Source organism: Nematolebias whitei, chromosome 5 (genome assembly GCF_014905685.2).
Source record: "Nematolebias whitei isolate Nwh7 chromosome 5, NemWhi1, whole genome shotgun sequence".
In the NCBI taxonomy this organism is placed as follows: Eukaryota; Metazoa; Chordata; class Actinopteri; order Cyprinodontiformes; family Rivulidae; genus Nematolebias; species Nematolebias whitei.
Window position 1 is genome coordinate 35,230,019 of NC_056502.1, and position 13,470 is coordinate 35,243,488.

Genomic DNA, 13,470 nt, shown 5'->3' on the forward strand with positions numbered 1-13,470 from the left:
TGCTTTCATTGCAAAACCACAACTCAAAGTTGATCATAATGACAGCGACCACAAGCTCATTTCAGGTGATTCAATTATCCATCCATCCATCCATCCATCCATTTTCTTCCGCTTATCCGGGGTCGGGTCGCGGGGGTAGCAGCCTAAGTAGGGAGGCCCAGACTTCCCTCTCCCCAGCCACTTGGGCCAGCTCTTCCGGGGGAATCCCGAGGCGTTCCCAGGCCAGCCGAGAAACGTAGTCCCTCCAGCGTGTCCTGGGTCTTCCCCTGGGCCTCCTTCCGGTGGGACGTGTCCGGAACACCTCACCAGGGAGGCGTCCAGAAGGCATCCTAAACAGATGCCCAAGCCACCTCAACTGGCTCCTCTCGATGTGGAGAAGCAGCGGCTCTACTCCGAGTCCCTCCCGGATGATCGAGCTTCTCACCCTGTCTCTAAGGGAGAGCCCAGACACCCTGCGGAGAAAACTCATTTCGGCCGCTTGTATCCGAGATCTCATTCTTTCGGTCACAACCCAAAGCTCGTGACCATAGATGAGGGTGGGAACGTAGATCGATCGGTAAATTGAGAGCTTCGCCTTTTGACTCAGCTCTCTCTTCACCACGACAGACCTGTACAGCGCCCGCTTCACTGCAGACGCTGCACCTATCCGCCTATCGATCTCACGCTCCATTTTTCCCTCATTCGTGAACAAGACCCCAAGATACTTGAACTCCTCCACTTGGGGTAGGACCTCCTCCCTGACCCAGAGAGGGCACTCTACCCTTTTCCGGCTCAAGACCATGGCCTCGGATTTGGAGGAACTGATCTTCATCCCGGCCGCATCGCATTCGGCTGCGAACCGCTCCAGCGAAAGCTGTAGATCACGATCTGATGAAGCCAATAAGACCACATCATCTGCAAAAAGCAGAGACGCAATTCTGAGGCCACCAAAACGGATCCCCTCAACACCTTGGCTGCGCCTAGAAATTCTGTCCATAAAAGTTATGAACAGAATCGGTGACAAAGGGCAACCTTGGCGGAGTCCAACTCTCACCGGGAACAAGCCCGACTTACTGCCGGCGATGCGGACCAGGCTCTGACACCGGTCATACAGGGACCTAACAGCCCGTATCAAAGGGCCTGGTACCCCATACTCCCAGAGTACCCCCCACAGGGCCCCCCGAGGGACGCGGTCGAAAGCCTTCTCCAAGTCCACAAAACACATGTAGACTGGTTGGGCAAACTCCCACGCACCCTCCAGGACCCTGATGAGAGTGTAGAGCTGGTCCAGTGTTCCACGGCCAGGACGAAAACCGCACTGTTCCTCCTGAATTCGAGGTTCGACTATCCGACGGACCCTCCTCTCCAGAACCCCCGAATAGACCTTACCAGGGAGGCTTAAGAGCGTGATTCCCCTGTAGTTGGAACACACTCTACGGTCCCCCTTTTTGAATAGGGGGACCACCACCCCGGTCTGCCAATCCAGGGGAACTTCCCCCGATGTCCACGCAACATTGCAGAGTCGCGTAAGCCAACACAACCCTACAACATCCAGAGCCCTAAGGAACTCTGGGCGGATCTCATCCACCCCCGGGGCCCTGCCACCGAGGAGCTTTTTAACCACCTCGGTGACCTCAGCACCAGAGATTGGAGGGCCCGACCCAGAGTCCCCAGGCTCCGCTTACGCAGTGGAAGACGTGCCGGTGGGATTGAGGAGGTCTTCAAAGTATTCCGCCCACCGACCCACAACATCCCGAGTTGAGGTCAGCAGCAAACCACTCCCACTATAAACAGTGTTGGTGGCATACCGCTTCCCCCCCCTGAGACGCCGGATGGTGGACCAGAAACGTCTCGAAGCCGTGCGGAAGTCGTTCTCCATGGCCTCTCCGAACTCCTCCCATGCCCGAGTTTTTGCCTCAGCAACCACCCGAGCCGCATGTCGCTTGGACTGCCGGTACCCATCAGCTGCTTCCAGGGTCCCACAGGCCAAAAAGGCCCGATAGGACTCCTTCTTCAGCCTGACAGCATCCCTCACCGACGGTGTCCACCATCGGGTTCGAGGGTTGCCGCCCCGACAGGCACCGACAACCTTGCGGGGTGATTCAATTATAAAATTAAAATCCCATCTTTATAGACATTTCAAAAGCCATTGGGTCTTAAGAAAACCTGTGCTAATGGTAACAACTTTAGCATCACTGATTTTTTTTGTTGTGACATAAGTTGACAAAGCAGCTGAATTCACATTTTTTCCTAATCACTGGTAGTCACCAATGTCTAATATATTTAAACATGTATCTAGTTTAAAAAAACGTGACAGCCACAGCCAGTATTGTCAATGACTGTTTATGCGTTTGCTAAATTTAACATGGATCTCTTTTTAAACGTACTCAAAAGCGTTTGTTGTCCTGATCTCGGCTGGACTTGAGGACACAGACCAGGAGCAGCTATGAGTAACTGAGCAGGAGTAATGAGGCATTACAATCACACCAGAAGCCTCGTGCCTCAAATGCCTCAAGCAGAGTTCATAAATCACAACACGTGCTAATCTAGGGTCTAGACTACTAGTCCAGACACTGTGACACACTTCTCAACTTCACATTAAAACAAAGCAATCTTACAGGTAGAGCTAAAAACTGCACTCAACTGGTGGGAAATGTAAAAGACTTGGACCAATAATGAGATATCAGGGGGAAACTAACATTCTTTTCTATGCTACTATTCTAAATGCATGTCTGCTTTCTGAGGCTGTATAACATGCACCTGTAATGCCACATTCTTAAAGAAATTATCCCCTCAGAAATAGCTATGCAAGTAATAGGGGCTTCTAAAACTGCCACATAAAAGCTGGCGTGGGCCTGAATTATGGCCTGCAATGTGACGAACCACACCAAGCTGCTGCTGGTTAGTTGGTTGGTTGGTGGGCCACAGCCAGTTGCCATATGCTGCTGCCGTCAGGTGGCCCTGCATGAGGAATATTATACGGTGTGAGCGCACGTCTGTGTGCATGTGTGTTCATGTGTCTGAGTGAGAGTGGGGTAAAGTTTTGGGTAAATCGATGCAGGTGGCACTTTTAACATCGCCCTTCCTCCTCCCATTTCACAAGTTTTCTAAAGTGGTTGAGAGCAGAGGAGCAGGCATTGATTGAGTATGGAATAAAAGGCCTAATTTAACCAGCTGAGACCAGTTACAAAGTGACCATGAGGGTTGAGAGGTGGAGGAGCAGGGTGGCTGCAGTGGCATATGTTTGCTTCTACAGGTATTCTTGATTTAAAAAGTAGAAGAAAGAGAGACTTGATTGGTAACTCTAAATTGTCTCTAGGTGTGAGTGAGAGAGTGAATGGTTGTTTGTCTCTTTGTGGCCCTGTGATGGACTGGAGACCTGTCCAGGGTGTAGCCCGCCCCTCGCTTTTTTTGGTCCTGATTGATTTTAAGGGGGGATGCCTTCACAACTATTGCACATCAACTTTTTTTTTTTTGCCAGACTGACAGATTTATCGCCTATAATGACTATTTCATTCAAAGGGATTATATTTACAGGATTTCAGCTCATGTAGTCATTTAATACAATTTATTGTTCATTTTTGATCATTTATTAAATTACATTCATCACAGTAGTTACCTCTCAGTATGGTTCTAAATATAATCAAGTTTAGCTCATCCAAACAGACAAAATACATTGTTACTGCAAAAATACTGCATAGAATTGAATTTTGCAGATATTTATGATAAAATATAAACACCTGAAACTGACTCTCAATGAGAACTTTGTGAGTGTGGGGGTAAAATTAAAGCTAAATGGGGACACACATCTCTGCTATAATCTGGGGCTTTATAAATATTTGTTTTTTAGCGTTAATATTTTTTATTATCTGATTGTATGATTGTTTTATTATGTGAACTGTATGTGTACAACTTTTATTATGTGACTTTTAATCATTTTAATCGCTTTTATTATCTGACTGTATGACTGTTTTATTATGTGTACAGCACTTTGGTCCTGTGAGTGTTTAAAGTGCTCTATAAATAAAGGTGGTATGGTATGATTAATATTGTTTAATTATAAAAACTAAAGCAGCAGAAACAGCTTGTCTCATTGTGAGACTCAGGCTGAGCATGCAAGGGCGCTCTCTCGGACTAAAGAGTTTGGTCACATGTGAAAGTTGCACATGTCTGCATGATGATGACACTCCAAACACATTAACTTTTAATACAAAGAGATTTTTAAAACAAAAGTCTCGGGGAGGGCAGGGTGCAGTGTGGAGGAGGGGTGGGGTGACAGTGTATCAGTTCTGGTAGCTCCCCCGAGACTTGAAATTTCTTGTGATAGAAAGAGAAAAATAAACTGTTCAGACATTTGTAATCCCTCCTTGAGGCAGAGCAGAAAACTTGAGTATGGATTGAGGAAGGGACAAAAAGAGCAGAGGGAACCAGGTCGTAAGAACAAGCTAAAATAGTTGTTTTTTTTCATAAGACTTCTAGGTGCCGTTTGTCAACAGGTAACCACCAGCTGACAGATTATTTGTCTGGAGAAGAAGTCAGGAGAGTCAGAACCATCTGCAGTTCTTTGACAGGTTTAAGTTCAAACTAATAGGAGGAAATAGATTCCCAAGGTGGAGATCTGGCACAGGTTTTCTGCTTTAACAGGCACTTTGACTGCAAGGTGTGAGAGAGGGGGCACAGGTTGAGCGTGCGTGTGTGCGTGCGTGCTTTCCAAAAGCAGCAAGTTACTGAAGGTGGTGATTGAGTGGATTATGTTTTGGGTTTTTTTTTGCTTCATAATATGGACTAAACACAAGACGAAGACATTCACATGCTGGAAGAAGATCAAAGCAAAAACTTCATTTTAAGAAAACTTCAGTGGTGCAACGATATATAGATTTTATTTAAAAAGCATAGTTCACTGGAATATACTCAACAGTAAAAATAAAACTAAACTCTATGATCCCCCCCCCCACACACACACACACACACACAATGAAACCAGACCACTGATCCTCTAATATGGCCTTCATGTGATTCTCTCTCCATCAAGCAGCACTCCTTCCATCCACCTCCCTGCACTTTTTATTTCTGTAATGGTAATCACTTCTGATAGTCCAGGTTACTTATTATTAATCTGACTTTTTCATAGTCACATCTCATCTTTGTCTATTTTCATAAATAACAGAAATTTACTTAAACATTTCTCATTTTATTTTTTAATTTCCTTCAACCACATTGCTGTTTTTCAAGCTGTAGAAAATAAGAATCATGGAGAACCTGTACCCAATTAAACTAATGCAACGCAACACACACGATACAAACAGCGCACAGCTTTGTGCAGTACGTTGTTGAGTATACTTCAAATGTTACAAACTCACCACAATGCAGGCGTCTGAATGAGCTTCCCATAGACTGCGGTGCTGAAGGAGGGGATGATGGAGATGGGCGGTAAGAAGCAGCCTGTGCTGTCTTGGCATGTCAAGCCTGCCTGGAATCCAAACACCTGCAAACACATTTAAAACGACAAATGCTGCAAAAATTAAATTAAAATTATATTAGTAAAATCTCAACGTTTTAAAGACTGCATAGTTTGCATAACACACATTTGCTGTAAAAATAAAACAATCTAATTCAGTGGTTTCCTCACCACATGCAGGTAATCGTTAAACTTGGTGCTGGCTTCAAGCTAAACTAAACAAAAAGATTTGCTTGTTTCAAAGTGTGCATGGAGTTTTAATAGCTTAGGATTAAAGCTGTGTGTACTAATATTTGCAGAGTTACTCAAAGCTTAAAAAAATGAATGAACTAACAAAAACAAACAGAATTTTAAAGTGTTTTCCATTTTTTTGCTGCAGTCTATGTGCTAACAGCAGACATGTGCTCAGAATAGGCTGCTGGTTTGTTGTAGATTTTTCATTCAGCTTTCAGTAACGATGCACGCACAGTGTGAACAGCAGATTTGTTGTTCAGAGGACTCGATGCAAATTTAAATACTTGTACGCCCATTATCTTAGGATTCTTATATTTTGTTTCTATCTTGCTTTCCACTTACATGTTCCAAATGTAACGCGATAAAAAGTTAATCTTTAAAAAGCTTTATTCACCACTTAACACTGAGTGAATGAAAAACATTATTTGTTTCCTAACTTTTTTTTGTAAGCCATGGGTGTCATTTTATTGACTTCTTTTAATTTGTGGGTCAACGCTGTTGAGATGAAAATACTCACAGGGCAAAAAAAATTGAAATCATAAAAGCAGCATCCATATTTTGGGGAATTTTATTGTAGAACTCACTGTGAACAACATTTAGAAGAAAGGACAAACATTTACTAATTGTGGTGGAGAATGAATTCTAAATTGTTGTAGATTCAAAACATAAATACCTGCATGCATGTGTTAATGGAGTGTATGCATGTAGAATGTATGGATGCATACATTTATAAATTTTAAAAATTTTAATATACATTTTAATTTTTTTTTTTTATTATTTTTTGTTCATTAGAAACAATCACAAAAAGGGAATAAATTGAAGTACTGAAAATCAAAGAGCTAGCAGTCGCTCAGACACATTTATTTAGGTTTGAAGTGACTTTTTAAGTTGAACAATTTTTATGTACACTCTGCTACTTTATATTCCTTTAAAAATGTCCCATTTCCTTCTATAGATTATACTGTAAGATCAACTGGAAATTATTTTCTTTGATAACACTTGTTATATTTAGCCAAGTCTTGTGAACAATTATCCAAAAGTCTGCTTTTTGGTGGAACTCTGTAAAGGTCTGTGGTGCTTTGTACCATAAAATGGAAAACAAATACGAGTAAATATGGCCAAAGGATTGTAATGTTTTAAAATTGCTCATTTAGAGAATATTTCTTTAATCTATGTTGCCGTTAAACTTAAATTTATAATTCATTTTTAAAAATTGCCAGTAAATTTGCAGGTCTACATGTGCATCAACCTCTTAAGCCTGCAGGCCAAAATTATGAAATTCTTAAATTGCAGTCGTGATCCACACAAAAATCACTCCAAGGGCTGCAAATGGCCCTCGGGCCACACTTTGGACACCCCAGCCGTAAAACCTTCTGCTGCCACCAATTCTGCTGTATATAGTTGTATATAAAACAAGCCAAGATGCTAGCAGGTTAAAAAAATAAATAAAGAATTAAACTAAAGACGACCTGCTGCTTCTCTAATGTCACAAATCTTCAGTTGCAGCTTTTATTTCACTTCCTGTTTAAACCTCTCTGTTACAAAACAACAATGACAATACTTGTCAAAAAGTCTTTAAACTAAGATAATACAGTTCCAATGTTTGACATTTTTAAATTGTAGGGAAAAAATCTTTCTCAACAGACTGTGATACAGTAGATACCACAGTGTAATAGGAAAAAGGCTCAACATGATTAGTAAACTGATACTGCCCCACCCTATGATGCAAAGGCACAAAGGGGCTACGTAGATTTCCAAAGTGCACAGAGTCTATCAAACTCTTGCCTGGACTAACTCGGTTGCCAGCAGCTAATTACAAACCAATGGCTGCCTTAGAGCTTTTGTTTACAATTATTGAAAAGTGAGATAATAATGAAAACGTGCTGCTCTCAAAACGGCGCGGACAACGGCAATAAAAGTCAGATTAAGATAAGCTTTCCTTTATCCGCTTTTCAAATCACTTCCTGAACTGGGTGAAATGCAGTCAGAGTGACCTCCACCCTTTCATCATCCTACTACCAAAACCCAGAGGTAGAAAAGGAGCCTTGGAAGATACAAATGATGACCGGTCGCAACAGTCCTCAGCCACTAACCAGTCGACTGTTAACCCTGCAGTGACCCTATGATAAGGACCACCAGCATGGCGTCCGGTACACACCCAGCCTTTAAAAAACACTGACCATACCAGGAGATGCTGGACCAACAGAAATCTGTCCACACACACCATGTAGGCTTCAAAACTTGACGTTTTAACTTGTCGTACAATAATATCAAACTAAACTTTATTTAAAATATGAGCAAGGTGGTTATGATTTATTTTTTTTATATTTCTTCTTTATTAAAAAAGGATAATTTTACTTAACTTGCATCACCTTTAAGTTTACGTTTTATCCGTCTTAATTCCAGATCTATTCCAGGATTGAGTACATAATTTACGAAATAATTTAAGACAGCTAACTAAAACTAACTGAAACAAAAATATGTCCATTTTGAAATGTTTTATCAATAAAGCACAAAATCTGTAAATGTTTCACTTATTCACTTGGTCCCTAAATAATCATTAGACCAAGTGCCTTGAATTTGTTTTATGGATATCAGTACAGGGTATCAAGAGGTAGGATGAAACTTGCTTGTTGTATGGTAGTTACTGCATCACACAGTGTATAGTTGTAGCTGGCTTTTAACCAGTTAATAATTAAGTCATTTAATAATCATTACTTAGGATATTTATCTTTTTTTTTTTTTTATTATCTGATAAAAACAGAAAATACTTTTGGCCTGATTGGTAGCTCTATCTCTAATTACTAATATAAACTGAGATTCAAATAAAGAAACAAGAGAAGTAAACGGTGACTGTTGCCAGACAAAGCCAATAGCTTTCATCAGCTTGGCAGACAAAAACCGTGAAGGTCGCCAGAGATGGGCTGCTTGTCATCAAGACATACAGGGCTTCTTCAGATTTTATGACCAGTTGAAAAAGGGTCATGAAGGTCATTAAAAGGGTCATATAGGTCATTTCAAAGTGGTGTTAAAAAGTACCTCAATGGGCTGTGAGTGCTGGTTAGTTGGCAAACAGTGTTCATAAAAGAGTCTCCAAAATGTCTTAAAACATTTGCAGGGGTTCTCATATTCCTTAATTGAGTCAGAGTTCTCTTGCTTGAGTTTTGAGCAAGGTCAAAAAACCTGACAGATTAGACATAAAAACCGTCATTGTCACCGATTCTGTTCTTCATTCATGGACAGAAATTCTCAGTACAGCCAGGGGGCAGAGGGCGTCTGGTTCTGTGGCCACAGTCTTTATTTGCAGATGATGTGGTCCTGTTGGCATCATTGTGGCATAAACTCCAGCTTTCACTGGAGAGATTCTTTAGCCCTATTCACACGGGATTAGTTTTACCTAGGGATCACATGCTATTTGTAATAATTACGGAGATTGTCTGTGTTGTTAATCCCGTGCAAATCTGCCATGTCAGTAATTTGTAAAGTAAAAAAAATCCCCCGCAAATTACCTACTATATTTTGCTGAACTTTGAAGTCCTGTGATAAAACTAATCCAATGCGGATAGGCATCTCTGTGATTTGGACAGAAATGGGCAGGATCCAATAAGCAATTAGATGGTTTTTGCTTCTGTTTCCTGGGCGCATTTTTATTTGCTTTTGGCAATGGAGGCTGCATTGGAGTGCATAAATAACCTTTTGTGTCCCAGACCAGCAAAAGTCTATCAACCTGTAATGCTTGCCAAAACAAAGAAAAAGCTGAAGAGAAGGAGGATGTTGCATTACAAGCGGATGTTACGCAATACGCAGTGCGTTAACATCATATCTGCAAGATGTCAGTGCATTTCAGCTAAGTCTCAGGCTTTGGTTACCCCATGCGAATGCACCACATAAAAAGCAGACGTTGGGGAGTAATTTTTTTATTACATGTGGTCCCTAGGTAAAACTAATCCCGTGCCAATAGGGCTTTAGAGTGTGAAGCGGCTGGAATGAGGAACAGAACCTTCAAGTCTGAGGTTTTTGTTGGAAAAGGGTGGATGGCCCTATCTGGGTTGGGAGTGAGGTCCTGCCTCAAATGAAGGAGCTCAAGTATATCTGGGATTTGTTCACAAATGAGGGAAGAGGCTGTGGAAAGATGTCTGGACCTCCCTGCTCAAGCTGCTGCCCCTGAGACCCGACTTAGGAACAAGCAGTAGATAATGGATGAATGGACGGATGGAAACAAGAACTACAAGTTTACATTTTCATTCAGAGAATGAATAGACTTCCCTAGAACTAAAAAATTAAATTAAAGGCCTTGTATTCCCTAAAGGCAGGGGTGTTCAACACACCGAATATGTTATGCTAAGACATGAATATGGGTCGACTCCAGAGGTTATTAGCTTGTAGATATACCTTCAATGAAAGGTACCTTCTGAAAATGTACCGGTATTTAAAATCGGTCCAGTGGTTTATGAGAGTTTGTTAACAGGCAGACACAAACGGATGCAAGCTAAAACATCAGTGACAGTCTATAATAAAAGTATCAAAATAATAATACAATACTTCCGAAACAAACTGCTAGCATGTAAACTTCTCAGTAGGAAGGCCCTGGACATTAAAAAGAGGATAGTTAAACAAATCATTGTTAATTAACGTTTTTGGTAACAACACAGTAAGCTCCATTTTTAATCGTTGATTTGAAAGCATGCAGTGTTGTACTGTTTGTCTACTATGCTTCAAGTCAAATGAGCATAGCGGATTATTCCATGCTCACCTTGAGGTAGAGATGTGAATAACAGTGATGCAGCAGGTTGTCGGGAGGCTGGCTTAGACTGCTGACAGTAGCAACCAGTTCTGGAGCATACATTGGCACAGAGTGTTCAACATTTACCCTTTCAACCTGGAACTGTACAGAGGGCAGGAGTGGCTGTGACTGAAACACCGGCACAGAGACTAGGCCTGCTGAAGCCTGGAGATACAAACAAAGAATCACATTAAGATAATATATTGGACCTTAGACCAACAGTAAATATTCAGCTATTTATAGCAAAGTTAAGTCAGATCCTCTGGATGGATTAAAAATAATAATAATAAATAAATAAAAAACTGTTTCCAGTTTCCTGTTTTAATCCAAAAAACTGACAAAGTCTTTTGGATTAAAGACGAAACATAAGTTTTTATTTTTTGAAACAGTCCAAAGAACCTGCCTTATCTTTGTTATTCTACCTGGATTATTGAGCATGCATCAGGATTCAGCTATTTCATTTATTTTAAGAAATTGTAATAGCTTGACAGCTTCAAGTCAATAATTTACTGAACAATCCTCAAAGACCCTTAGATTCCTGACATGTAGATTTTATAACTTGCATGCAAGTCGGTAAAAACTCCAGTTTTGTACAAGATAAATGCCTCAGAACAAGAAGTCAATATTTTCATAAACTATTTTACAATTTCAGACATTATTGGCTTGATTAGTCATCAAGTGGCCCCAGAACACTTTGACAATGTGGACGTCAACTTACAGATATTCAAGAATAAAAGAATCAAAATTGATTGTTCTACATTGTTCTTTGTTCTACATTGTTCTTTGTGTTGTTCTCACACAGTTGTGAGGTCTGATCTTCTTGTTATGCTAAAACACAAACTCACCCTACACAAATAAAAAGCATATGGCATATCAGAAGATTTACAATAATTACACCAGGACACTCAGATTTCAGATCTAACTGTGTTCACAGTGACACAGTGTGTTCAGTCCAGGTGTTACCTTGTGTCCCATGATGACTGGAATGAGTGCATGAAGGAGGTTGAACTCTGCCATGGAGACGGTGACTGACACTTGGAGCAGAGTGAGACAGCTGAGTCTGACTGGGATGAACTCTTCTAAGTGTGAAATCTCTTCTGGAGTTGCTGCAACGTTGCAAACCTCAATAATGTCTACAAAGAAAAGCAAAAGGACACGTGTCATCAACATATACTGCAAAATAAACAAAAGAAAAATTACAGACATGGCAGAAGTAAACCCATTTCACAATGGATGATGAATCACAAGAAAGCAGAGCATGGATGGTCTTTGCAGGGTCTTGTAAAATCTTCAGGCAGGTAATAACTCATGAATGCCATCTACAGCCAGTGATGCTGCAGCCTCATGACTGCCTTCACACTAAAAGAGGCTTCTAAAATGTCCACAATCATCCAGGTTCTGATAAGTCATGGAGAAGGCAGCAAGGCACACATCCAGTGTGAAGGGAGAGTAAATGTAGGTTTCTTTCAGCTGCTCCCTTCTTCAGGGGTCACCCCTGCAAGCAAACTCATGAAAGATTTGGAAATAAGTTTTACACCAGATGCCGCCCTTAATGCAACCTGGGCTCGAACTCGCAACCTCAGGATTACAAGACCGCAGCACTGATGGCCAAGCTAAATAGTTTTTATCTGTCAGCCATTACTGAACTTAAAAGCTATAAGAAGAAATGAATTGGTGCAATAAGAGACAACTAGTGTGATATGAATATGCTTGTGTTGCACATTTGGGGTGTTTAAAACCAGTAACTACTACCTTTTACTAGTGTTATGGTACTCAAGACCGGTCTTGGTCTTGAGACCAGTCTGAAAAAGTGGTCTTGAGACTGGTCTCTAGACCACTTTTTGATGGGCTCGGTCTTGCCTCGGTCTCGGACATTGAGGACTCTGGATTTTATTTCAAGACAGTCAAGACCACAACTGTGTAAATATCACTATATTTCCAGAATATTGTCCAGATTATTTGTAACATCTTTGCTTTCACTGGATGCAAAACGTACTGATTTAAATTGAAGCGATAACGTGACTCATGGCTAAATACACGTTTTTGTTACTGCCGTCACGCCCACCCCCTTTCACTCACACGTGGTTCTGTACCAACAGAACAATGCAGACAACAGAACGTAACGTCACAACCAGGGGTGAAAGTAAGCCTGTACAGTCCAGTACTGCGTACCACTAAAAGATTCTGCACTGGTTCACAGTACCTGGAAGAGAGTGGCTGTCTGCTGTAAAACCTCATTCAGAACCAGTCACAGCTGCACTTTGGGTCAGAATAGATTCTCTAGCAATAAACAGTCTAAAACACGACTTAATCAATTAATAATTAGTTTTTTTTTTCCTCATTTCAAATAGTTTCTGAACTGTTCGTGCTCTGCTGGAGCCTCGTTTCTCTACTGCAGTGAAGTTAGTTTTATGTTGGACGTTGGACATTCGAGCTCCGTGGTTTCAGCGGTGTGTTCCTCTGTTCGGTCTGAAGCAGGCAGTCTGATTTCAGTCAGCTGAGCTCAGTCTGTCCCTCCTCTGAGACGTACTGGTTCGCTTAGGGACCAACAATAAACTATAGAACAAAACACTCTTCAGAATCAAAAATTAATATATTTTACATCATTTGACCCACTGACACAAAACTAATGTTAAACTCCTCTAATAGACCTGACAAGACGAGACACCATCATTTCTCATTTTAAAGCATTTTATAATTAGTTGTTGAGCGAAAACCATGATTTTTGAACAAATAAATTATGTAAAACTAGAAAATACTTTAAAATGAGAAATAAATGCAGGTGCCTCATCCGTCAGCTCTAGTAGAGTTTAACATAAGTTTTGTGTCAGTGGGTCACATGACATGAAAATTATTGTACAAAACCACTGAATGTCTGATTTCTTTGTTATGTAGCTTTGAAAATTTATAAAAGCTGATTCATTCAAAAGCAAACGAAGTTGCAGTATGTAACTTTTATAATAAAATATATTTTTATAAAAGTTACATATGTCACTATGTTGTGACAGTATGGTAT

The 13,470-nt window shown here is 41.0% G+C and overlaps 1 protein-coding gene across 1 annotated transcript in view; it reads right to left on the minus strand.

The window, feature by feature from the left end:
- The window catches only part of LOC119410392 (vacuolar protein sorting-associated protein 13B), a 98,388-nt gene that overhangs the window by 30,338 nt on the left and 54,580 nt on the right, over positions 1-13,470 (minus strand). Inside the window, exons 12-14 of the mRNA XM_037677303.1 lie at positions 11,418-11,587; positions 10,425-10,619; positions 5,340-5,464 (exon numbers count right to left, since the gene is read on the minus strand). Of these exons, the coding sequence (XP_037533231.1) occupies positions 5,340-5,464; positions 10,425-10,619; positions 11,418-11,587 (490 nt within the window). The remainder of the gene's footprint in view (positions 1-5,339; positions 5,465-10,424; positions 10,620-11,417; positions 11,588-13,470) is intronic.